This window comes from Heterocephalus glaber, unplaced genomic scaffold (genome assembly GCF_053883595.1).
Source record: "Heterocephalus glaber isolate CG9 unplaced genomic scaffold, H.glaber_assembly_v1.0 deba00001097, whole genome shotgun sequence".
Lineage (NCBI taxonomy): Eukaryota > Metazoa > Chordata > Mammalia > Rodentia > Bathyergidae > Heterocephalus > Heterocephalus glaber.
The window spans coordinates 359,444-385,672 of record NW_028258191.1 but is presented as its reverse complement, the minus strand read 5'-3'; the positions used below and the strand labels follow the sequence as shown (position 1 = coordinate 385,672).

At 38.2% G+C, this 26,229-nt stretch overlaps 1 protein-coding gene across 39 annotated transcripts in view; it reads left to right on the top strand.

The window, feature by feature from the left end:
- Nucleotides 1–26,229, top strand: part of Neb (nebulin) — a 227,134-nt gene that overhangs the window by 38,534 nt on the left and 162,371 nt on the right. For all 39 annotated transcript variants that reach the window (XM_087209962.1, XM_087209988.1, XM_087209985.1 and 36 more), the window contains 21 exons: nt 223–324; nt 412–519; nt 610–714; nt 1,721–1,819; nt 3,423–3,527; nt 4,199–4,306; nt 4,394–4,507; nt 11,424–11,525; nt 11,613–11,720; nt 11,811–11,915; nt 12,922–13,020; nt 14,624–14,728; nt 15,400–15,507; nt 15,595–15,708; nt 18,068–18,265; nt 20,440–20,547; nt 22,150–22,248; nt 22,933–23,037; nt 23,121–23,228; nt 25,078–25,389; nt 25,478–25,684. In XM_087209962.1, the coding sequence (XP_087066088.1) occupies nt 223–324; nt 412–519; nt 610–714; nt 1,721–1,819; nt 3,423–3,527; nt 4,199–4,306; nt 4,394–4,507; nt 11,424–11,525; nt 11,613–11,720; nt 11,811–11,915; nt 12,922–13,020; nt 14,624–14,728; nt 15,400–15,507; nt 15,595–15,708; nt 18,068–18,265; nt 20,440–20,547; nt 22,150–22,248; nt 22,933–23,037; nt 23,121–23,228; nt 25,078–25,389; nt 25,478–25,684 (2,619 nt within the window). The remainder of the gene's footprint in view (nt 1–222; nt 325–411; nt 520–609; nt 715–1,720; nt 1,820–3,422; nt 3,528–4,198; nt 4,307–4,393; nt 4,508–11,423; nt 11,526–11,612; nt 11,721–11,810; nt 11,916–12,921; nt 13,021–14,623; nt 14,729–15,399; nt 15,508–15,594; nt 15,709–18,067; nt 18,266–20,439; nt 20,548–22,149; nt 22,249–22,932; nt 23,038–23,120; nt 23,229–25,077; nt 25,390–25,477; nt 25,685–26,229) is intronic.

Here is a 26,229-nt window from a genome sequence, read left to right as displayed (position 1 = left end):
TAATTTATTCAGTCTGATAAATATGAGGCCAAGCAATAGAAACATACTTATGGTCAGTATAGCACATGAGCCTGAAGCTTATCTATTCTTCTCTTCTGCATGTAGAAAATAGAGGCAGAGAAAAATGCAAATTTTGTTCCATTGGTTAAAGCGCAGCAGTGACATGAATGGCTTTAATTTCATGAGACAATTTGCTTTGTTTAAATTTTTTTTCTTTGACAGAGGCTATACAAGGAAAATTATGAGAAATCAAAGGCAAAGAGCGTGAACTACTGTGAGACCCCTAAATATCAACTTGACACTCTGCTGAAGAACTTCAGTGAGGTTAGGAAGGCCGTGGCCACTCTAGGGAGGGAAGGCTTTCCTGTTGCTTGGCAGATACCTTGAATTACATGTGTTTTCTTTTTTTAGGCTAAATATAAAGATTCATATGTAAAGAACATTTTGGGGCATTATGTAGGCAGCTTTGAGGACCCATATCATACACATTGCATGCAAGTTTCTGCTCAAAACAGCGACGTAAGTGTGAAGACAGTTACTCATGCCTCAGAAAGACGTTGTTTCAGAACAATAGCAATCTTGATCTATTTTTGTTCTTTCTCATTATAGAAAAGTTACAAAGCAGAATATGAAGAAGATAGAGGGAAATGCTATTTCCCTCAGACAATAACACAAGAATACGAAGCAATCAAGAAGCTAGACCAGTGTAAAGATGTAAGCCAGCTGCCCCTAATTCTTGAAATTGGGTTTGGGATTCTTGTGACATCAAGTGGTAAATCTAGCAGGAGTTCAAAGCGACTCTAGCACGTAATGCTTAGCAAATGTTAAATTTTAAGTTTTGCTGATTGGATGGAATTGGTGAATACAAAATTTATTGTTAAGAAATCTCTTAATTGTGAAATAATTTTGAGTCTCACAAACGTGTTTTTCTTAGTTTATGTGTACGTGAAATCAGGGCAAAAGGAGGACATGTAGATTTGTGAGAAATGGGTTTTCATCACTCAGCACATTTACAGGAGGTGGTAGGTAGCAAGCATGAACCAGGCTGTGTCCTCGGTGCTGGGAAAGAATGGGGAACCAGGTAAGCTGCCCTCCTGGAGCGTCCATTGGCATGGCAGACACAGACAATAAACAAAGGAAGAGAGCACAGAAACGAGAAAGATAGCAGGCAATGACAATAAAACTAAAATAGAGTCAGGATACAGAATTAAAATAGGATGATGTGAGAGAGACAGTGATTGCATGGGCACCTTAAATTGGGAGAAAAAGAAAGTCTGAGACAGGAATGTCCAGCCACACCGAGAGCAGGAGTATAGATACAGGACAAACAGCCTAAGGAGAGGAGGAGGAATTGAAAGAGTGAGGTGGCTGAGGTATACTGGGGGAGGGGAGAATAGTAAGAGGTAAAGTAGTAGGAGATAAAGGAGGGTGGATTCTGCAGGACTTACAAACCAAAGTCCAGTTTCAGTTGAATGTCAAGTACAGTGGGGAGCCATCGTAGCGCCCCAGCACTGGGAAGATAAACCTAGTGGGTGAGCTGCAGTAGCAAAACCAGAGGTAAGTTCAGGAAAGAAAGGAAGGAGAAAGAGAGGTGGTAAGAGCATACCAATCAAGTTTTCTGGAGCAAAACGTGCACAGTTTTGGCGGGGACCTTTTTATACATTAGTGTACATATAAAGATACACTGTAAAATTTTATTAAAGGGCATCTTCTTTTCTAGCATACCTACAAAGTTCATCCGGATAAGACTAAATTCACAGCAGTGACTGATTCTCCTGTACTATTGCAAGCACAGCTCAATACCAAGCAGCTCAGTGATGTAAGTGTCTTGATTTATGTAAATGTAGGTGGCCTGGAGTGTGTGACTTATTAAAAATGTTAGCATTTACATGCTTCATCTTCATGGACTCATCTTCCATCCCTGTAAGGTCATTTTTCAGAATTTGTCTAATAGAATGCAAATGAAAGTACGAGATGAATTGTACCCTGAAGAAACCTGTGTTAGATAACAACAACAATAACTCACTGATTTTTAATAGGCATACCTTAATAGGATCTGTCACATGCACACTAAAACTTCACATCAGTTTAAACAGTGCCAACAAAGGCATCCATTCAGGCAGGTAACAGGCAAACATTCCTACTCTTGTGCTTGCTAAAAAAGATGTTACAGAAAGAAAGAGAGCACACTAACAACAAATACTTAGGGGAGCAAAAAAGGAAACATAGAGAATGATGCTGCAGAATTGAAATAGGATGATGTTGCAGAAAGTGCCAGGATGGGCATTTCACAGGAATGGTCAGTGAAAGTCAAAAGCAGGAATGTTGCAATCACACCAGGGTCACAGAAAGAGCAATGAGTTTCTCAAGCATTCACATTCATGCGATCACCTGGTGACGCTGTTGCAATGTGGATTTTGATGCTGAAGTTCTGGGGGAATTATATATTCTGATTCTCAAATAAGCTGCTACGTGCTACTGCTGTTGCTCTTATTGATAGGCCACACGGTAAGCAGCAAAGTACTAATGTAGCTAAAGTCCTGAAGTATAGCACACCCTCTCAAGATAGGAAAAGGAAAGACACAGTTCATCCTACTATGAAATCTGTTTTAGTCACATAAATTGGCTCATGTAAAATCAGATAAGAGGTTAATTGCATCAGTGTCACTTAGAAGCCATACCAGTTCAAATGCAACTTTTCCTAGCATATTTTGTGATCCAGTGAAGAACAGCTAGGCCCTAGCTATATTGACCAAGTTGATCTCAGCCAACTGCAGATGAATACCATGCTCTATATGGTGTCCAATCACCAACATTGTTCTTGTTGCACTGGTTATACAACAAGCTCTGTCTTGGAGGTACTTAGTGCACAGTTCTCCTCAGTGTTGTGCATTTGCCTTTAGCTCCAAAATTCATCAGCCTCATTCCTCTTTACACTTCCTTCATCATCTTTAAAAATTTTTAAAGTTCTGTGTTTAATTTTTTAAATAAAAATTTATATATCTTTTTAAGGATGTTAATATTTTATTGAAAACTGCTGTTGGTTTTATTACTGCTCTAATTGCAGAATGTCATACATAAACTCAAAGGAATGCCCATCCTGACTCGCTTGGATATCTTAGTCCATTTCCTGTTGCTGTAACAGAATGGCCAAGACCAAGTAATTTATAGAGAATAGAGGTGAAGACACATGGTGAGACAGAGATTAAGCTAGCCAGAGAGCTAACTTTTATAACATTGCCACTCATTCATCCACGATTGATTGACCCATTCATTCATCAGGACAGAGCCCTGTGACCAATCACTTCCATAGGTCCCACCTGTCACATACTATTGACACCTAACTTTAGGGATTAGGTTTCCAAAACATGAAACTTGAGGGACACGTTTGGTCCATAGCAATATCCTCTATTGTTTTTCAGCTGAATTACAAAGCAAAACATGAAAGTGAGAAGTTCAAGTGCAATGTGCCTGCGGATGCTGCACAGTTCATCCAACACAGAGTCAATGCCTACAACCTGAGTGACGTAAGTACCAAAGCCACTGCAGCCTGTTTGAGGCGCATGAAAAGAGGAAATGTTCTGGGTGTTTCTTTAAAAAGGAGTTATGTGGGCCAGGGATTTAGCTCAGTGGTTCCGTCGCTTGCCTAGCAGGCGCAAGGACCCGAGTTCGATCCCTGGTACCAAAAAAACCCCAAAACAAACAAACAAAAAGGAGTTATGTAACTAAACAATTATTGAGATTGTTGCCTATGTGTAAGTAGAGCTTTTAGGACCCACTTGCTTCTAGGACTCTTGCTCAGCTCACAGATTTCACTTTCCACAACTTCTGTTGTTGTCAGAAGCATTCTTTCATTTACCTTTCTGAAAATCTCCAGAGGCTTTGAAAATCTCTCCCATGTAAATATCACATTTTAACTTCTCTAAGTGGTTGCCATTTTATGTTTTCTTTGTATACCAGATAACAGTGTTTAGAAGATTCCCAGAACATTAAAAAGAGTATATGGGACTTGTTTAGTGGTAGGGAGGAAGAAATTAGATGATAGATAAACCAATAGTTACACTAGGATTTGGTAAATAATGTTTTTATAGGTGAAATACATCTGTATATGTGGATTGTTTTATGCTTCTTTGTGTTTACTCAATTAATCTGTGTTCAGTGTTTTCTGTAATTCCTTTGGTGCAATTTTTCTGTCTAGAATGTGTATAAGCAAGACTGGGAGAAGAGCAAAGCTAAGAAGTTTGACATCAAAGTGGACGCCATTCCCCTGCTGGCAGCCAAGGCCAACAGCAGGAATGCTAGCGACGTGAGCATGGCCCTTGGCTTCAGACAGGGTGGCCTTGGGGGGAGGTTCCCTGCTGAGTGGGGTCCAGTGTGTGTGGTGTCTTTGCAGGTGATGTACAAGAAAGACTATGAAAAGAGCAAAGGGAAGATGATTGGCGCCCTCAGCATTAATGATGATCCCAAGATGCTGCACTCTTTGAAGACAGCCAAAAACCAGAGTGATGTGAGTGTTCTGTAAATCGCTCTTACTCTCAGATGTTGTCTGACATAACCTTGGATTGGCTGTTATCCTAGGTGAGGTCTCAGATGACAAATCAAATGTGAAAGACCAGATGATTAGAGAAGATGGAGTTCCTCATTCCTACTGATATGTCTGTATTTTGAGATGACAGTGAATTTTGCAAAAGTTCCCATAATCTCCTTAATGTTGTTTGCGTCATTAGGAGGAAACCTATACTAGCAATATCGTCTTCCTTATTACTCTTCCTAAAAATGGCTCTATCTTTTAAGAGGCATGAATATGTGTGGTACATGGGCACGTATGTGTTCATGTAATGCCCTGAATTAATTAATGTCATTTGCAAAGACATATGAAGAAAAATAAAAGGCAAGAAGTGAGAAATTCATTTTAAAGACAAAAGTGGTAGAAAAAACTAGACAAAGCATAGGCTCAAAATCAAAGTATTTTACTTTAAGAATTTTATAAAATATTGATCTCATTTTGAAGACTATAAAGTACTACAAATAAAGCTTCTTACCAACATTGCTGTTCTAATTCTTAGCAAGAAATTCTCGCTCTCTTCCACATGATTTACAAATATTCTTGTCTGTATTGAGTATATTTTTTATTTCTATATGAGAATATTAAAGGAAATGTGAAGAAATATATAATACAGATATTAAAAAATAAAACTATGTTTTCATGTATTGGTGCTATAAAGAAAAATAGTACTGCCTCACAAGCACAGGGTCCCGAGTTCGATCCCCAAAACCAAAAAAAAAAATAGATCTTAATTATTAAAAGCCAACTTCCAGAAGGGTGATGAAATCTTACATCAAGTGTTCAATTGATTGCTTTTCTAGAACTGTGCCTAAGTAATTATCTAACGTCTACCTTGTAACTCAAGTCTTATTTTGAACCAACTTTTTTTTTCTTTGTTAAACTCTTAAAGCAAATGTTACCGTTTTTATTTTTATTGGTACATTTTAGGTATACAACACAATTACATTTCTCATTGGGAACTTGTACTTTTACATGATGCATCTTGGTTCTTATTTTTTCCCCATTCCTAGCCCTCCCTTCACCCCCTCCACCCTTCCCTATTTACAAAGACTTTATTTCCATTTCTTCCATTTCTCGTCATTTTTCCTTTCTCTTCTTTCCTTTCCCTTGCCCTTCCCACTACCTCTACCCTTTTGGACCTTTTCCTCCTATTTTACATTATCGATTATTCATTCTAATCATTGGTACATTTTAAGTATACAATATAATGACATTCATCATTGGCAATATGCACCTTTGCATAATCTCTCTTGGTTCTTACTTTTCACCCTTGCCCAGCCCTCCCTTCAACCCCTCCATTCCTCCCTATTTACAAAGATTTTGTTCCTATTCTTCCATTTTCTCATATTAATCCCATTCCCTTCTATCCTTTCCCCTAGCCCTCCCACTTCCTTCCCCTTTGCCCCTTTTCTTCCTATTTCACATTACCTATTATACATTTAGTCCTTATTTACACTTTCAGTTTCTCACACCAGAGAAACTATTTGGTATTTATACATGTGGGTCCTATTTATTTCACTTAAGAGTATCACTTCAATCCGCATCCACTTAGCTATAAATGTCTCTAATTTCTCATTTTTTATGGCTGAGTAGTACTCCATTTTATTTTTAAAAACCCACATTTTCTTTATCCAGTCTCCAGTTGATGGGCATTTGGGCTGTTTCCAAGTTTTAACTATCCCAAACTGTGCTGCTGTGAACATGGGCGCACATATATCACTGTGGTATGATTCTTTTAATTCTTTGGGGAAAATCCCCAGCAGTGGAATAGCGGGGTCAAATGGGAATTCCAGTCCTAGTTCTTTGAGATATCTCCATACTGATTTCCACAGTGCTCGCACCAGTCTACACTCCCTCCAGCAGTGGAGCAGGGTTCCTCTTTCCCCACAGCCCTGCCAGCATTTGTTATTGGTTGATTTCATGATAACAGCCATTCTTTCTGGAGTGAAGTGGAATCTCAGTGTTGTTTTCATTTGCATCTCTCAAATGACCGGTGATGTTGAACATGTTTTCATGTATTTATTTGCTATTTCTACTTCTTTGTCTGAGAAATGTCTGTTCATTTCAGATGCCCATTTTCGGATTGGGTCTTTAAATTTGGGAGGTCTGATCTTTTTAAGTTCTTTATATACTCAAGATAGTAGGCCTTTGTCTGAGGAAGAGCCAGTGAAGATTTTTTCCCACATGGTGGGTTGTCTCTTCACACTGCTGGTGGTTTCTCTTGCTGTGCAGAAACTTTTTAATGAGAAGAGATCCCACTTGTTGATTGTTTGTGCTAGTTCATGGGCAACTGAGGTTTTGTTCATAAAATCTTTTCCTACACCAATGTCCTCAAGAGTCCTACCTGACCTCTGTTCCAACCAGTTCAGCGTTTCTATGTTAATATTTAGATCTTCAATCCATTTTGATTTTAGTTTAGTGCATGGTGAGAGATATAGGTCTAGTTTTAATCTTTGGCAAGTTGAAACCCAATTTTTCCAGCACCATTTATTAAAGAGGCTATCTTTCCTCCAGTGAGGGTGTTTGGCTCCTTTATCAAAGATGAGATGGCTGAATGTGTCTGGCATTGTTTCTGCATCTTCTAATCTGTTCCACTGGTCCTCAGATCTGCTTCTTTGCCAGTAACATGCTGTTTTGATCACAGTAGCTTTGTAGTATAGTTGCAGGTTGGGGATTGTGATACCCCCTGCCATGTCTCTGTTACCTAGAATTCCTTTTGCTATTCTGGGTCTCTTCTTCTTCCAAATGAATTTTTGCATTGTTTTCTCAAGGTCTGTGAAGTATGCTGCTGGGATCTCAATTGGAATTGCATTGAATCTATATAGCAGTTTTGACTGTATGGCCATTTTCACTATATTAATCCTTCCTACCCAGGAGCAGGGGAAATCTGTCCATTTTCTGATATCATCTTCAATCTCTCTTTTCAGAGTGTTATAGTTTTCAGAGAAGAGGTCTTTGATTTCTTTCATTAAGTTGATTCCTAGGTATTTGAGTTTTTTGGATGTTATTGTGAAAGGAATTATTTGCCCTATTTCTCTCTCAGTGAGTCTGTTATTGGTGTAGAGGAAAGCTATTGATTTTTGTGTTGACCTTGTAACCAGGTACTTGACTGAATTTGGTTATTAAGTCTAGAAGACTTTTGGTGGAGTTCTTGGGGTCTTCTATATAGAGTATCATGTCATCTGCAAATAATGACAATTTGACTTCTTCATTTCCTATCTTTATTCCTTTTATTTCTTTCTCTTGTCTAATTGCCATGGCTAATGTTTCCAGAACTATATTGAACAAGAGTGGTGAAAGTGGACATCCTTGTGTTGTTCCTGTTTTTAATGTGAAGGATTTCAGTTTTTGACCACTTAGTATGATTTTGGCTGTTGGTTTTTCATAGATGGCTTTTATCAGTTTGAGGTAGAGACCATCTATTCCAATTTTTTGTAGGGTTTTGATCATAAATGCATGTTGGATTTTGTCAAATGCTTTTTCTGCATCTATGGAGATAATCATATGGTTTTTGTCCTTGGCTCAATTGATACAGTGTATTACATTGATTGATTTGCATATGTTGAACCAGCCCTGCATCCCTGGGATGAATCCCACTTGATCAGGGTGTATGGTCTTCTTGATGATCTTCTGAATTCTGTTTGCCAGCATCTTATTAAGGATTTTTGCATCTATGTTCATTAGTGAGATTGGCCTATAGTTCTTCTTTTCGGTTGGGTCTTTCTCTGCTTTGGGGATCAAGGTGTTGCTTGCTTCCAGGAATGAATTGGGGAGTATTGCTTCCCTTTCAATTTCATTGAAGAATGTAAACAGTAGTGGGAGAAGTTCCTCTCTAAATGTCTTGTAGAATTCAGCAGTGAAGCCATCAGGGCCCGGGCTTTTCTTAGTTGATAAGTTTTTAATTACGTTTTCAATTTCATTGGTTGATATTGGGTTGTTCAGAATTTTTAGGTCTTCTTCGTTCAACTTTGGTAATTCATATGTATCTAGGAATCTGTCCATTTCTTCTGTGTTGTCCATCTTATTGGCATATAGGTTCTGGAAGTAGGTATTGATGATCCTCTGGATTTCTGCTGGGTCTGTTGTAATTTCACCCTTTTCATTCCTAATTGCATGGATTTGGGCTGTTTCTTTCCTTTTTCTGATAAAGTTGGCTAAGGGTTTGTCAATTTTGTTGATTCTTTCGAAAAACCAACTCTTGGCTTCATTGATTTTTTTTGTATCATTCTCTTAGTCTCCATTGCATTGATTTCTCCTCTGATCTTTATAATTTCCTCCCTTGTATGAGCTTTGGGGTTGTCCTGCTCTTCTTTTTCTAGAAGCTTGAGGTGCAGCATCAGGTTAATTGGGCTCATTCTGTTTTCCTAATATGCATTTTCACTGCTATGAGCTTCCCTCATAAGACTGCTTTCATTGTGTCCCATAGATTCTGATATGTTGTATTGTCATTGTCATTTAATTGAAGGAACCGCCTGATTTCTTCTTTAATTCCCTCTGTGACCCAATGGTTATTCAGAAGTGTGTTGTTCAATTTCCAAGTGTTTATGAAATTTTTCCAGTTTCTTTTGCTATGGATCTCCAATTTCATCTCAGTGCAGTCTGATAATATACAGGGGATAACTTCAATTCCTTTGCACTTACTTAAACATGTTCTATGTGTGAGTATGTGGTCTATTTTGGAGAATGACCCATGTGCAGCTGAGAAGAATGTGTATTCTGATTTTGTGGGGTGGAAGACTCTGTAAACATCTGTTAAGTTCATTTGTTCAAGAGTTCGATTGAGTTCTAGTATTTCATTACTTATTTTTTGTCTAGTTGATCTATTTGTGACAGTGGGGTGTTGAGGTCCCCCACTCCAATTGTACTAGTGCATATATGACTTTTCATGTCCATTAGTATTTATTTTATATAGTTTTGTGCACTAGTGTTTGGTGCCTAGATATTTATGATTGTCATCTCTTCCTCTTGGATTATTCCCTTTACAAGGATGTAGTGTCCTTCTTTGTCTCTCTTAATCAGTGTTGGTTTGAAATCTACTTGATCTGCCAAGAGGATAGCTACTCCTGCTTTTTTTCAGGTTCCCACAACATGGAGTATTGTTTTCTACCCTTTAACTTTCAGTTTATGAGTTTCCTTTTGAATTAAGTGTGATTCTTGTATGCAGCATATTGTTGGATTTTGCTTCTTGACCCATTCTTCCCATCTATTTCTTCTGATTGGTGAATTGAGACCATTAATGTTGATGGTTATAACTGAAATATATTGACTTGTCATTGCCATGACTTTTTCTTTTTGTTGGGTTCTCCCCCTTTACATTTAGTTTCTTGTCATGCCAAATGGGTTCATTCTGCTTTGCTTCCTGGGGTTGTGATCTTCCATGTCTGTTCCTAGGATATTGTCTAAAATTTTTTGGAGTGCTGGTTTGGTATTCACGAAGTTCCTAAGGTGGTCTTTGTCATGAAAGTATCTTCTTTCTCCATCCATTTTGAAAGATAGTTTTGCAGGGTACATCAATCTGGGTTGGAGGCTGTTTTCCTTTAGGGCTTGGAATATGTCACTCCAAGCTCTTCTTGCCTTGATAGTTTGTGTTGAGAAGTCTGCTGTGATTCTGATGGGCTTTCCTTTGTATGTGATTTATTTCTTTTCTCTGACTGCTTGGAGAACTTTGTTCTTCTGTTGAGTTTCTGGAATCTTAACAATTATATGCCTATGTGTAGATTCTTTTGATCAAAGCTATTTGGAGTCCTATATGCCTCACTTATCTGTATGTCAAGTTCTTTTCCCCTGCTTGGGAAGTTTCCTGCCATTACTTCTGTGAACAGTTTTTTTATGTCATCTGCACTCTCTCCTCTTTCTTCATTAACTCCAATCAGTCTTATGTTATTCTTCTTTACATCATCTAGCAGCTGCTGGATTGATTTCTCATGTTCCCTTATAATTTTGAAGCAATTTTTCTTTTCCTGGTCATTAATTGCAATCTTATCTTCTATCTCTGAAATTCTGCCCTCACATTGGCTCATTCTGCTGTTTAGACTTTCAGTGGAGTTTTTGATGTCCTGGAAATCTATTTGCATCAGTTTTATGGATTCCATTTGTTTCCTTTGTTGTGATTCCATCATGTTTCTGAGCTCCTCTCTAGATTTATTAATCATGTCTTGCACTAGGGGCACAATTTCTCCTGTTATCTGAGAAATTATTTCTGATTTCATTTTTTTCCAGATCCCCTTTTTTTACCAGTTGAGTGGGTCCAGGTGGTTGAGTATCAGAGTATTCCATTTCATTTCCCTTTGGCATTGCTGTAGGTGATCTGGAAGTCTGCTTTTGAGAGTTATTTACATGTTTTCTCAGTTCGACTGGGGGGGCAGGGGGGTGATGTTGGTGCCTGGGCGGCTAACCTCCTCTGAGCTGGGAGAGATGGGATGGGCCAGGAGTGGCGATAGGGATGGTGGCTGGGAATCCCCTTCTTCTGGACTAGGAGCAGTGGGATGGTGGCTCAGAAGCCCCTACCTCTGGGCCAGGAATGGCGGGACCTGCACCAACTTAAAAAAAAATAATTTTCCTCCAAACTCATTCAAATGGAGCAGACCATTTTAAGACAGAAATTTGCTTGAATAGCAGCAGTGGTGTGCTTTAGTTTATTCAGTCTGATAAATATGAGGCCAAGCAATAGAAACATACTTATGGTCAGTATAGCACATGAGCCTGAAGCTTATCTATTCTTCTCTTCTGCATGTAGAAAATAGAGGCAGAGAAAAATGCAAATTTTGTTCCATTGGTTAAAGCGCAGCAGTGACATGAATGGCTTTAATTTCATGAGACAATTTGCTTTGTTTAAATTTCTTTTTTTCTTTGACAGAGGCTATACAAGGAAAATTATGAGAAATCAAAGGCAAAGAGCGTGAACTACTGTGAGACCCCTAAATATCAACTTGACACTCTGCTGAAGAACTTCAGTGAGGTTAGGAAGGCCGTGGCCACTCTAGGGAGGGAAGGCTTTCCTGTTGCTTGGCAGATACCTTGAATTACATGTGTTTTCTTTTTTTAGGCTAAATATAAAGATTCATATGTAAAGAACATTTTGGGGCATTATGTAGGCAGCTTTGAGGACCCATATCATACACATTGCATGCAAGTTTCTGCTCAAAACAGCGACGTAAGTGTGAAGACAGTTACTCATGCCTCAGAAAGACGTTGTTTCAGAACAATAGCAATCTTGATCTATTTTTGTTCTTTCTCATTATAGAAAAGTTACAAAGCAGAATATGAAGAAGATAGAGGGAAATGCTATTTCCCTCAGACAATAACACAAGAATACGAAGCAATCAAGAAGCTAGACCAGTGTAAAGATGTAAGCCAGCTGCCCCTAATTCTTGAAATTGGGTTTGGGATTCTTGAGACATCAAGTGGTAAATCTAGCAGGAGTTCAAAGCGACTCTAGCACGTAATGCTTAGCAAATGTTAAATTTTAAGTTTTGCTGATTGGATGGAATTGGTGAATACAAAATTTATTGTTAAGAAATCTCTTAATTGTGAAATAATTTTGAGTCTCACAAACGTGTTTTTCTTAGTTTATGTGTACGTGAAATCAGGGCAAAAGGAGGACATGTAGATTTGTGAGAAATGGGTTTTCATCACTCAGCACATTTACAGGAGGTGGTAGGTAGCAAGCATGAACCAGGCTGTGTCCTCGGTGCTGGGAAAGAATGGGGAACCAGGTAAGCTGCCCTCCTGGAGCGTCCATTGGCATGGCAGACACAGACAATAAACAAAGGAAGAGAGCACAGAAACGAGAAAGATAGCAGGCAATGACAATAAAACTAAAATAGAGTCAGGATACAGAATTAAAATAGGATGATGTGAGAGAGACAGTGATTGCATGGGCACCTTAAATTGGGAGAAAAAGAAAGTCTGAGACAGGAATGTCCAGCCACACCGAGAGCAGGAGTATAGATACAGGACAAACAGCCTAAGGAGAGGAGGAGGAATTGAAAGAGTGAGGTGGCTGAGGTATACTGGGGGAGGGGAGAATAGTAAGAGGTAAAGTAGTAGGAGATAAAGGAGGGTGGATTCTGCAGGACTTACAAACCAAAGTCCAGTTTCAGTTGAATGTCAAGTACAGTGGGGAGCCATCGTAGCGCCCCAGCACTGGGAAGATAAACCTAGTGGGTGAGCTGCAGTAGCAAAACCAGAGGTAAGTTCAGGAAAGAAAGGAAGGAGAAAGAGAGGTGGTAAGAGCATACCAATCAAGTTTTCTGGAGCAAAACGTGCACAGTTTTGGCGGGGACCTTTTTATACATTAGTGTACATATAAAGATACACTGTAAAATTTTATTAAAGGGCATCTTCTTTTCTAGCATACCTACAAAGTTCATCCGGATAAGACTAAATTCACAGCAGTGACTGATTCTCCTGTACTATTGCAAGCACAGCTCAATACCAAGCAGCTCAGTGATGTAAGTGTCTTGATTTATGTAAATGTAGGTGGCCTGGAGTGTGTGACTTATTAAAAATGTTAGCATTTACATGCTTCATCTTCATGGACTCATCTTCCATCCCTGTAAGGTCATTTTTCAGAATTTGTCTAATAGAATGCAAATGAAAGTACGAGATGAATTGTACCCTGAAGAAACCTGTGTTAGATAACAACAACAATAACTCACTGATTTTTAATAGGCATACCTTAATAGGATCTGTCACATGCACACTAAAACTTCACATCAGTTTAAACAGTGCCAACAAAGGCATCCATTCAGGCAGGTAACAGGCAAACATTCCTACTCTTGTGCTTGCTAAAAAAGATGTTACAGAAAGAAAGAGAGCACACTAACAACAAATACTTAGGGGAGCAAAAAAGGAAACATAGAGAATGATGCTGCAGAATTGAAATAGGATGATGTTGCAGAAAGTGCCAGGATGGGCATTTCACAGGAATGGTCAGTGAAAGTCAAAAGCAGGAATGTTGCAATCACACCAGGGTCACAGAAAGAGCAATGAGTTTCTCAAGCATTCACATTCATGCGATCACCTGGTGACGCTGTTGCAATGTGGATTTTGATGCTGAAGTTCTGGGGGAATTATATATTCTGATTCTCAAATAAGCTGCTACGTGCTACTGCTGTTGCTCTTATTGATAGGCCACACGGTAAGCAGCAAAGTACTAATGTAGCTAAAGTCCTGAAGTATAGCACACCCTCTCAAGATAGGAAAAGGAAAGACACAGTTCATCCTACTATGAAATCTGTTTTAGTCACATAAATTGGCTCATGTAAAATCAGATAAGAGGTTAATTGCATCAGTGTCACTTAGAAGCCATACCAGTTCAAATGCAACTTTTCCTAGCATATTTTGTGATCCAGTGAAGAACAGCTAGGCCCTAGCTATATTGACCAAGTTGATCTCAGCCAACTGCAGATGAATACCATGCTCTATATGGTGTCCAATCACCAACATTGTTCTTGTTGCACTGGTTATACAACAAGCTCTGTCTTGGAGGTACTTAGTGCACAGTTCTCCTCAGTGTTGTGCATTTGCCTTTAGCTCCAAAATTCATCAGCCTCATTCCTCTTTACACTTCCTTCATCATCTTTAAAAATTTTTAAAGTTCTGTGTTTAATTTTTTAAATAAAAATTTATATATCTTTTTAAGGATGTTAATATTTTATTGAAAACTGCTGTTGGTTTTATTACTGCTCTAATTGCAGAATGTCATACATAAACTCAAAGGAATGCCCATCCTGACTCGCTTGGATATCTTAGTCCATTTCCTGTTGCTGTAACAGAATGGCCAAGACCAAGTAATTTATAGAGAATAGAGGTGAAGACACATGGTGAGACAGAGATTAAGCTAGCCAGAGAGCTAACTTTTATAACATTGCCACTCATTCATCCACGATTGATTGACCCATTCATTCATCAGGACAGAGCCCTGTGACCAATCACTTCCATAGGTCCCACCTGTCACATACTATTGACACCTAACTTTAGGGATTAGGTTTCCAAAACATGAAACTTGAGGGACACGTTTGGTCCATAGCAATATCCTCTATTGTTTTTCAGCTGAATTACAAAGCAAAACATGAAAGTGAGAAGTTCAAGTGCAATGTGCCTGCGGATGCTGCACAGTTCATCCAACACAGAGTCAATGCCTACAACCTGAGTGACGTAAGTACCAAAGCCACTGCAGCCTGTTTGAGGCGCATGAAAAGAGGAAATGTTCTGGGTGTTTCTTTAAAAAGGAGTTATGTGGGCCAGGGATTTAGCTCAGTGGTTCCGTCGCTTGCCTAGCAGGCGCAAGGACCCGAGTTCGATCCCTGGTACCAAAAAAACCCCAAAACAAACAAACAAAAAGGAGTTATGTAACTAAACAATTATTGAGATTGTTGCCTATGTGTAAGTAGAGCTTTTAGGACCCACTTGCTTCTAGGACTCTTGCTCAGCTCACAGATTTCACTTTCCACAACTTCTGTTGTTGTCAGAAGCATTCTTTCATTTACCTTTCTGAAAATCTCCAGAGGCTTTGAAAATCTCTCCCATGTAAATATCACATTTTAACTTCTCTAAGTGGTTGCCATTTTATGTTTTCTTTGTATACCAGATAACAGTGTTTAGAAGATTCCCAGAACATTAAAAAGAGTATATGGGACTTGTTTAGTGGTAGGGAGGAAGAAATTAGATGATAGATAAACCAATAGTTACACTAGGATTTGGTAAATAATGTTTTTATAGGTGAAATACATCTGTATATGTGGATTGTTTTATGCTTCTTTGTGTTTACTCAATTAATCTGTGTTCAGTGTTTTCTGTAATTCCTTTGGTGCAATTTTTCTGTCTAGAATGTGTATAAGCAAGACTGGGAGAAGAGCAAAGCTAAGAAGTTTGACATCAAAGTGGACGCCATTCCCCTGCTGGCAGCCAAGGCCAACAGCAGGAATGCTAGCGACGTGAGCATGGCCCTTGGCTTCAGACAGGGTGGCCTTGGGGGGAGGTTCCCTGCTGAGTGGGGTCCAGTGTGTGTGGTGTCTTTGCAGGTGATGTACAAGAAAGACTATGAAAAGAGCAAAGGGAAGATGATTGGCGCCCTCAGCATTAATGATGATCCCAAGATGCTGCACTCTTTGAAGACAGCCAAAAACCAGAGTGATGTGAGTGTTCATCTTGTTTTCCCTGCTTACATGCTGGCTGGGAGTGGCATGTAAAAGGATTTCATACCCATGGGCTCTTTATAGTCACAAAAGTACTGTTGGAAAGACGCTTAGAAGTAGAATGGCTTGCCACACCCTTGCCCGTCTCACATTTGAGGATAGAAATTACTTACTGATACTTTTATATCCATTGTGCTCTGTAAAGTACCTACATTAATATTTAATAGAAAATCAATTGTAGCTCTTAAATTCCTTGGAAAATAACACTATCTTCTCATTGAAAAATAGTATTTAAAGTGATTCTAAAACTGTGTTTACCTTAGAAGAAAATCAAGAATTATAAACGTAAAATCTGAGTATAGCTATCAATTTTTTTTATCTTTAGTAATTAGTACTGGTATAAACCTAAGAAAAATACTTCATTAATTATATAGGTCCCTTGAGAATATGATTAAAACATTGGACTACCTATCTAGTAAAAGAAAATTGTCCTTTCAGGTTCTTTGCCTGAATTTCAGGGAATTCATGGATTTTTAAAAAAATATGTATCTAGCATTTTCTAGTTACAATTTTTACTATAGAGAGGCAAATATGCGCTATTGCAAATTACAGTATATAATGTGCTTATAAAAAATTTAAAGAACCCCTTAAGAGTGATAACAATGTTCAACATAGCTTACACATATTAGTTTTTCGTGATGAAGAAGGATGTTTATGTCATTTACTTTGATGTTAATTTAGAATTTTAAAATTTTTATTTGTACTATGATTTAGACATCCTTCTGTGTTATGTCAGTATACAGAGCTCACATATGTAACACTCTGTTCCCCAGTTCCTGATGCTTTCTAAACTCAAAAAGATTGTAGCTCCCTTTTCATATCACATGTATCTTTATCATTTGCTTTTCATTCTGTAACTGAATGCATTAGAACAATAGGCACAAAATATATCAATGAATATTTGCTAATTGATTGATGTTGACACCTGAAAGAAATAGTAATACATAACATACAGGCTATATTCTGAGTTGCAAGCATAGAAAAGAATTTGGTTAATATTGTATGTGCATTGGTATGTATCAGCTAGTGTGAACATGGACAAATTCTACATGAGTTAAAATAATTTAGTAAAGAACACTTCCACATACCAACTACTTTTGTGACATTGCTTTATCAATCTCATTCTCATAAAAAAATAGCTATTTTTAAAATCTTCTTGTGTACCATAATAAATTTCTGTATTTTATTTTCATAATCCAGAGTCTAGATTCTACAATTAAGTTATAGATTTATTCAGCAAAAATGGCTACCCACAAATTATGAGGAGGAACATCAAATTCCTTAAGGCAAAAATAATCAGATCATTTGTGAAAGAAATTGCTGAAGATTTATAATGCACTCCTGTTCTTGCTAGCTTAAGTCACTGTCTTTAACAGATGATTATAGTTAGATAGGGTGGGATAATTTCTCTAAAAGCAGTGGGTCAGAATTTTTCTGCTAAGGTAATTGGGGAGTGGATAGGATGAAGCTGGAATCTGACCTACTTAGCACCCTGTCCTACAGTCCAGAAAACCACCAATGAAGGTGTCTCCTAAGGCCCAGCCAGGACATTTGGTTTATGAGAACACTGTGGCTGAGCATCAGGGTTACACTAATGGCCCAGTTTCACAAACTTCTCTGAGATCTCATAGCTGCTGCAATCTGAAGCTTTTTAAAAATTATTACCAAAATTAAACTTGGTGTGAAAAAAACCTTTGCTCTTCTCCATGGGGTTTTTCTACTGTCAAGAATATAACATCCAGGGCTGGGGATTTAGCTCAGTGGTTCCACTGGCTGCTTTGGAAGTGCAGGGGACCGAGTTCGATCCCCAGTACAAAAAAAAAAAAAAAGAATGTAACATCCAGGCTGAAAAATCATGACTATCCATTTAAAACTGACTCTAGAAAGCAAGGGGGCTACAATCCTATTTATGAAGTAGATATTTTATAAAATCAGAGGTATGAAATTATTGTCGTGTGATTTTCATTGATTGAAAAAATGCTTCTCGATGGGAAAACTCTTCAAAGGTTAGATTATAGTAATAGCAATAATACTTGATACTGGTCCTCGAGAAACCATGAAGAAGCTGTGGCCCTTTCCTGATGTCTGCTGCAACTCTCTGACGGTTGCCTTTGATCCAGAAAGTATTTGAAAAGATTCTTCCATGTATGATTTTCTGGGGCATTTTGACAAATGGCCAAATTTGGGGGCAAAATAACTACTCAGGTGTTTGTATCTGTTTCTCCAAATGGTATTTACTGTACTTTTCTGGAAATCCATTAAGGATTTGTGGTAATAAGTGGTCATTTCCTATTTACAGCGTGAATATCGTAAAGACTATGAGAAGTCAAAAACTGTCTACACAGCACCTCTTGATATGCTCCAAGTCACTCAAGCTAAGAAATCTCAAGAGATTGCCAGTGATGTGGACTACAGACACATCTTACACAACTACAGCTACCCGCCGGATAGTGTCAACATGGACCTCGCCAAGAAGGCATATGCACTGCAGAGTGACGTGAGTAGCCAGGCTTTCTCCAGCCCCTCTTTTGACTGTGGAAACCAAGTTTCTCAATGGAGCATTGTTTTTGGCCCTTCCCAGAGGCATCTGTGTTGTCCTTGGTGCATCCACAAGTAGGTAAGGGGAAGTTACTCTTGTAGTTCTGTAGGAACACAGCCTTGAGGCTTAGGGACACTTGGACTTGGTCTGGACTCCATTTGTGCTTCCTTTTGGGAAACTTAGCAACCTTGCTGGAGTAGCCTTGCTGATAAATTGGAATAAAACAAAAGAATTGTTTTAAGGATTTAAATGCAGGCCAAGTTTGCACAGTACCAGTCAGGTCCTCAGTAAATATTCATTATTGTTATCACCACCATTATCGTGATCATCCCATTCATCATTATCAATAATTTTTATATAAATTATTATTTTGCCTGAAAAGGGAATATCCTAAGTCATTTTCTGCATCCCTTTTAGAAGTGAGTTTTTTCTGCAGATCAAAACTTCTTTAGGCAAATTAATTTATCTGAGCTACAGAATTAAATACTTTATTCTAACAATTCTAATTTTAAATGTGGTAAAATATACATAATATAAAATTTGCCACCTTTGGCATTTTTAAGTGTATAGTCCAGCAGTGTTAAGTATAGTTTCATGTTGTTGTCCAACCAATGTTTAGAATTTTGTGTCGCAAAACTGAAACTATATATCTACTAGACAAAACTCCCCCTAAACCCTTGGCAACCACAATTTCACTCTCTAATTCTATGAATTGTCTACTGTAAGTATCTCACTTATATGGAATCATAGTGTTTGTCTTTTGTGACTGGCTTATTTCAATTAGCATAATGTCCTTAAGGTCCGTCCATGTTGTAGCTTTGGTCATAATTCCCTTCCTTTTTATGGCTAAATAATATTCCTTTATATGTATATACTGTACCACATTTTGTTTGGCCATTTATCTGGTGGTGGATATTTAGGTTACTTTGACCTTTTCACTATGAGAATAATGTTGCTATGACTATGAGTGTATGAAAGTCTTTTTTAAGATCTTGCTTTTAAATTTTTTAGATATATTTCCAGAAGTTGAATTGTTAGATGACATGTTTTATATTTCAATTTGGATCATATAGTAGTTTCATTTTTAATTTTTTGAGGAACCACCATACTATTTTCCCTACTGGCTAAACAGTTTTACACTCCTACCACTAACAACTCTATTATACATACTAGTATCTTATTTGTTACTTAATTTTTCTGTGTTTCTTCATGTCAAATAGATTTTAAGCCATTCAAGAGAAGACATGAAATATATTCTTAATTTTTTTAATTCTAGTTAAGAGGCCCACACTGAAGGACAATGTGAATTTTGTATCTTGAATATGTTTTAGGTATTATCTATGGCTAGACAACCAAAGTGGTGCATTCTTTTAATAGTATCAAGTAACTGTTCCCCAAATAAAACTGCTTCCTTAAGCAAATTAATGAGTGCAACTATTTCAAAGTGTTTTGTTAGCCAAACACCCTGTGTGTTAGAGAAACACTCTTATGCTGGACAGTGCATATGAAGTACAATGTGTGAACACACATGGGACAAATAGCTACTATCAAGTCTTATCTAATTAGAAAATGGACAAAATTACCCACCTTCAATGTGACCTTTAGGCCTAATTTGACAATAGAAGCATAATATGTAAAGTTCCAGGCAAACATCTTACATTTGATGGTCTAAATACAATAGTTTCATTTATTCTTTGAAATATAGCTTTTTTTTAAAGATGGGGTCACATTATATAGCTCAGGCTGGTTTCAAACTTGCTATGTAACCCAGATTGGCCTCCAACTCAGGATCTTTCTGCCTCAGCCTCCCAAGTTGGGATTATAGACAGGTGCCACCACAATGGGCTGAAACAGAGCTTTGAATTGGGGATTTTCCACATTGGAGTTAGAATTCCACATACTTCCATTAAGTGGAAGTAAGGATAAAATGAAATATAGGCTAGTTAGAAAAAATAAAGCAAAAATCTAAGGACTATTAGAATCTCTCACCAAAGAAATGCATAAAATAATCTTCATATATGGAATAATGAAGCTGCCCAAAAATCTTAAAAGCATTTGGGTGAAATGTTAATGATGTTACATAATAAGAATAGCACTGAGCCAGAAAGGTAACTTTTCTTTCGGCGTTTCAGGTTGAATACAAAGCTGACTACAACAGCTGGATGAAAGGCTGTGGCTGGGTGCCTTTCGGGTCCCTAGAAATGGAAAAGGCAAAGCGAGCTGCCGACATCCTTAATGAGGTAAAGCTCCTGGGTGTGTCAGAGAGAGGTTTGTGACGGTGTCATTTAAAACTCTCAAAACCATGGGAAGTGTCTCCTTTCTGTTTCATTGTCTGGTCGTGGTTGCTGAAGAAAAAAGATATTTAACCGCAAGTGTGAGTTATCTATCCAGGTGGATCAACAGAGTCCTTTATATTACCCAGATAGATCATGTTAACCATTCATAGTAGAAATATTTTAACAGCTTTATTAAGGAATAATTTACATGCCATAAAACACCTATTTTAAGTGTACAGCTTAACAGATTTTAGTAAATTCATGTAATTTTACAATCATGGCCACATTTGAATTTTAAGGCTTTTTTCCTTTTTCTTTTTGGTACCAGGGATCAATCTCAGGACCTTGTCACGCTCGGGAGGCAGGCATGAAGCCACTGAGCTAAATCCCCGGCCCACGAATGAATTTTAACATGTGACTAGTATCCCCCACCCCCATTTCTGCTGTCATCCTCAGACCAACTGCTGATGTGCTTTCTATCTATAGGGTTGTCTTTTCTATAAATTTCTTTTTGATCTGGCTTCTTTTGCTTCTTATAATGTTTTCGAGGTAATCTGTTTCTTCCTGTGTCTATAATTCATTCTTTTTTTTAAAAAAAGTTGAGTGAGATTCCTTTGTGAAGATAGATATACCACATGTTGGTGGCCTTCTCACCAGTTGGTGGATGGATGGGTTGTTTCCAATTTGGGGTGATTATGAGTAATGGAGCTGTTACAGAAATCTTCTTTGAAGAATTTACCATATGTTATATTCTTGATGATTCTGAGGTAGTATATAAATTACTAGTTAGTCTAAGAAAATATGATGATGGTGTTGAGGCTCTTATAGCAGCAAGGCTGTCCCTTTTCTGACATCTGCGGAAAACTCACTGTTGTCAGGTGACTGCATCATCTTAGAGGGTGACTGCAGGATGCCACGGGCTGAGTGAGACTCGTCTTTATTATTCTTATTGCATGATACTTTTATTTTTGGTGAAAACAGTTTTGCCTACTTGGAAATCTTTCGGAAAAAGGTTTTGTGGATTGGTGGTTTTCAGAAGATTGAAGTTAAAAAAGCAATGTTATTATTATGCAAAGGTGAGATATCGAATACAAGGGATAAGGATTGGGAAAAATGGAGAAAAATCTAGGAATAAGGGTAGCTTCTTACTCCAGTGCTGACAGAGTGACAGGGAAATGATGGTCCTAATAACTTGTTAGTGTGGTGCAGAGATACCGGAAATCTCCTTGCTTGCTTTCCTGTTAATTCTTTAAAGAATTCTGTGATGTTTCTGGATCCTGCTTAGTTTTTCACGTGATAAGCAAGAAATTGAGGCAGTAATTTAAATCTGGTTCCTGAGAGTTGTATTGGTCTGTGCTCCCAAATAATCCATAACTAGATTATTTTAAACATTGACTTTTGTGATATATTCATTTTTCACCCAAACCAATCAAGACTCTAGTATTTTTACATTATAAAATTAGAAAAAAATATCTTCCTTATGTCTCCAAGACAAATTTTAAGGATTTCAATATGTTAGCCTTCAGTGACAAGTAATATAATCTTTCTTTTTGATTCACCAAACAGAAAAAGTATCGCCAACATCCGGACACACTCAAGTTTACCTCAATTGAAGATGCTCCTATTACAGTACAGTCTAAAATTAACCAGGCGCAGAGAAGTGATGTAAGTTCCTATCTCTACTTTAATAAATGTTAACTGATCCAAACATAATTTGTATTTCAAATTCACTGGCCACCTGTAACTGTTGTGCAATCTAAAAGTCTCCCTTGACATGAACAACTGCATATTTCTACTGCTGTTCATTTAAGCACACCTTATTCATATCTTTTGGGTATTATGTACACTCCACTGGCTATCTCGAGAAATGACCAGAGGAATGAATATAGACACTACAACCAATAAAGGAGTTACATTTAAGTCAAAGTGAGGGCAAAAATCATGTATAGTAAAACCACCCCTATGTCCCTTTCATTATCCACAAAATGTAACATAGCTGTTTCATGTCTCCATCCTATTACCCTTTCCTATGCTCGTGAAAGTGTCTGCAGGTTAACATTTTTATTGGGTCACCTCCCTGGGCTGAGTTCCACCAGGTTCCCCTATGTAGGTCCAGAGGTTCTAGCATACACCAAGGGATCTTTGCCAAGACTGAGCTGGCACTAAGATAGGATTTTATGTGACTGCACATGTGCCCCTGAGTCCCTACAGATATGTACAGACGAATGTGGACAGTATAGTGTCATTCCTGAAACCACCGCTGTTCGATATGATCCCCTCTGAAATTATTTTCCTGTACCATTAATTGTTTCTCTCTACTTTATTTGTGTATACATTTTTCTTTTCTAGATCGCTTACAAAGCCAAAGGAGAGGAAATTCTGCACAAATACAGCCTGCCAGCAGACCTGCCACAATTCATTCAGGCTAAAGTTAATGCCTATAATATCAGTGAGGTGTGTGTGGACTCGGGCTGATGTGTGTGTTTAGCCCCCACTAATGTAGTCTTGGACTATGTCAAATGATGTTTTTCTTCCAGAGCATGTACAAAGCAGATTTGAAAGACTTGAGCAAGAAGGGCTATGACCTGAGAACCGATGCGATTCCCATCAAAGCTGCCAAGGCTGCCAGGCAGGCAGCCAGTGACGTAAGTCTAGCTAGCTGTGGTCACGTGCGTAACTAGAAAACGTGGGTGGGCTTAGTGTCTGCCAGGTTACCCCAAGTTACTGCTGCTGGTGTCCCTGATTGAGAACAAGTCTAGCTGAAAACTATTCAGGAAAGAAAGGTCCCTAAACAGATCCAAAGTTTCTTGGCAGAAAGGATTGGCCTAACTGTCTACTAATGGGTCCCGTCAAGGCCCCTAGTTTAGAATCCCTGCGCAAAGTCACACTGCTTCTCTTAGGGAAATGAAGAAGCAATTTACCATTGAAGTCGTAATAGTCTCCCGATGGGAGAATTTTATCTCAAAGCTTTTTGAGTTTGGATGATTTTCCTGTTTTCCCTTTCCTCTCTTTTCTCTTCATTACATCTAGAGACTGGTGAATTGGCATCGAGCTTTACAGATGCTAGTAATCATTAGTCTCCCTTAAAGCTCAGGCTTTTAAGAGGCTGAGAGTGTAGCTCAGTAGCAGAGCTCATGCTTAACATGCATGCGGCCCTGTGTTCAATCTACAGCACCAAAAACAATAAAAAATTATTTTTTGCCCTCTTTCAGTTTAGCCCAAAAACTGATTTTTTTTGCATTGAGATTTGAATAAAATTGGCTCAAGCCCCACCTGTTGTCCTATACAAAGCCTGGCAAACCCTGTGAGGTTTTTATTTCATAAGCTCTGTGACTCTTGGTTTGCACAGAATAGTTTTCCTTGAACTCACCTGGGCTCTTCCCTGGTGAATCTACTTCTCTTTCTTCGCTGCATGACCCAGAGATGGAAGAGCTGATTTTTTTTTATTCCCTTGAACATACCAAGCAAATATTACTGATTGATATGAGGTTAAATTTGCACCAGTGTAAATACATTACAATTAAATAACCAGTACCTTGTCCTAAACCTTCCAACCCAGAATTTCTCAGTGATGCCCTTCCTCTCTGGCTCTTTTTCTGCCGCCACCCCGTTCCCCCATATACCACAAATATTCCCTCACATCTCTGCTTCTGTCTCCAGGTCCCTTCAGGCCACCCCAAGGAAGCTAATTTCTCCTCACTTTGTTATTCAGAGCTGATTAGTGTTCACCTGTTGGCTTTGAAATTCCCTTTCAATAACTAAGGACTCATTAAAATTCTACTACTACTAAAATTCTCTGACTAATCAAACAGCTAGGTACTTGAAGCTCCAATTGCACAATGTAATCAGTAGAGATTGTGAAATACTTATCTTTTCATTTTTCTTTCCCCATGTCTCAGTTGAAAGGAGTAGTATGAATACCTGCTTTCTTGCAGATATGAATTAGGATAACGTTTCCACCTCAACCTTTCTTGGGTGGACAGAAGTAGCTATAGACATTTAAATTCATTCTAAATGACATTTTTATTTTACATTTCAAAGTACAGTTGGCCTTTCATATCCTCAAATCAAAAATACTTGAAAAAAATTTTTATCTGTATTAAACATGTATAGACTTTTTTTCTGTCATTATCCCCTAAACAATATATAAGCACTACATAGCATTTACATTGTACTAGGTATTATAAGTAATCTAGAGATGACATAAAGAATATGAGAAGATGTGCATAGGTTATATTCAAATACTCTGCCATTTAATACAAAGGACTTGAATATCCATGGATTTTTGTGTCTGCAGGGCCTTGGGGTGGGGCTGGCAGTCCTGGAACCAATCCTGTATGAATGCTGAGGGATGACTGTATAAGTAACTGAATATCTGTTTGGTTATTGACACACAGTAATTTCTGGGATCTGAATTAGTTCAATCATGGACTCATTGTTAAGTTGAAGCTTCAAAATTACATTTTAAAATATGTCCCCCTTTGTTTCCAATAGGTTCAGTACAAAAAAGATTATGAAAAAGCTAAAGGGAAGATGGTTGGCTTCCAAAGTCTCCAAGATGATCCTAAACTGGTTCATTATATGAATGTGGCCAAAATACAATCGGACAGGGAGTATAAAAAAGACTATGAAAAGATGAAGACCAAATACAACACACCTCACGACATGTTCAATGTTGTGGCAGCCAAGAAAGCACAGGATGTTATCAGTGATGTCAACTACAAGCATTCTCTGCACCATTACACCTATCTGCCTGACGCTATGGACCTGGAGCTGTCTAAAAACATGATGCACATACAGAGTGATGTAAGTGACCCACACCACCCAAGGGCACTGCCTTTCCTGTCAGAGCTGCTGCCAGCCCCCTCACCCCTCCTCTCTCCCATTGCTGCAGAACGCCTACAAAGAGGACTATAACACCTGGATGAAGGGCATCGGCTGGATCCCCATTGGCAGTCTAGATGCAGAGAAAGTCAAGAAGGCGGGTGATGCCCTGAACGAAAAGAAGTACAGGCAGCACCCAGACACCCTCAAGTTCACCAGCATCGTGGACTCCCCTGTTATGGTCCAGGCAAAGCAGAACACTCAGCAAGTCAGCGATGTGAGTACAATGAAAGAGAGAGGGCAAAGGGAATGAAGGGAAGCTCTCAAAAAAATTCAGTATCAGCTCAACGTTTTTAATTCTTCTGAGCCAATATCTTTTCCTTTTAAATGTCATTTTATATAATTAATTTAAAAATAAAATTACAATTACTTTTAATTTGTACATTAACATTTTTTCCTTTAAAAAACATTTTTTATCTTTTTAAAAACATATTTTCCTTTTTAACCACTTTTTTTTTGAGACAGGTCTCGATGGGTAGTTCAGGCTGGCTTTGAACTCACTATGTAGCCCAACCTGGCCTTGAACTCACTGTGATTCTCCTGGCTCAGCCTCCTGAGTGCTGAGATTACAGGCATGAGCCACCATGCCTGGCTCTTAACCACCTTTAAAAGAATGTGTTACTGAATAAGCTTTAACTTGGTCCAAAAGTGCTAATACTAAACACACATACACAGAATTTAACTTTAAATCACAGACACTTTATTGTGCCAGGTTCTTTGTTTGTAATTAATTCTATGTTGAGTTGTTTATGTTTGCTTTTT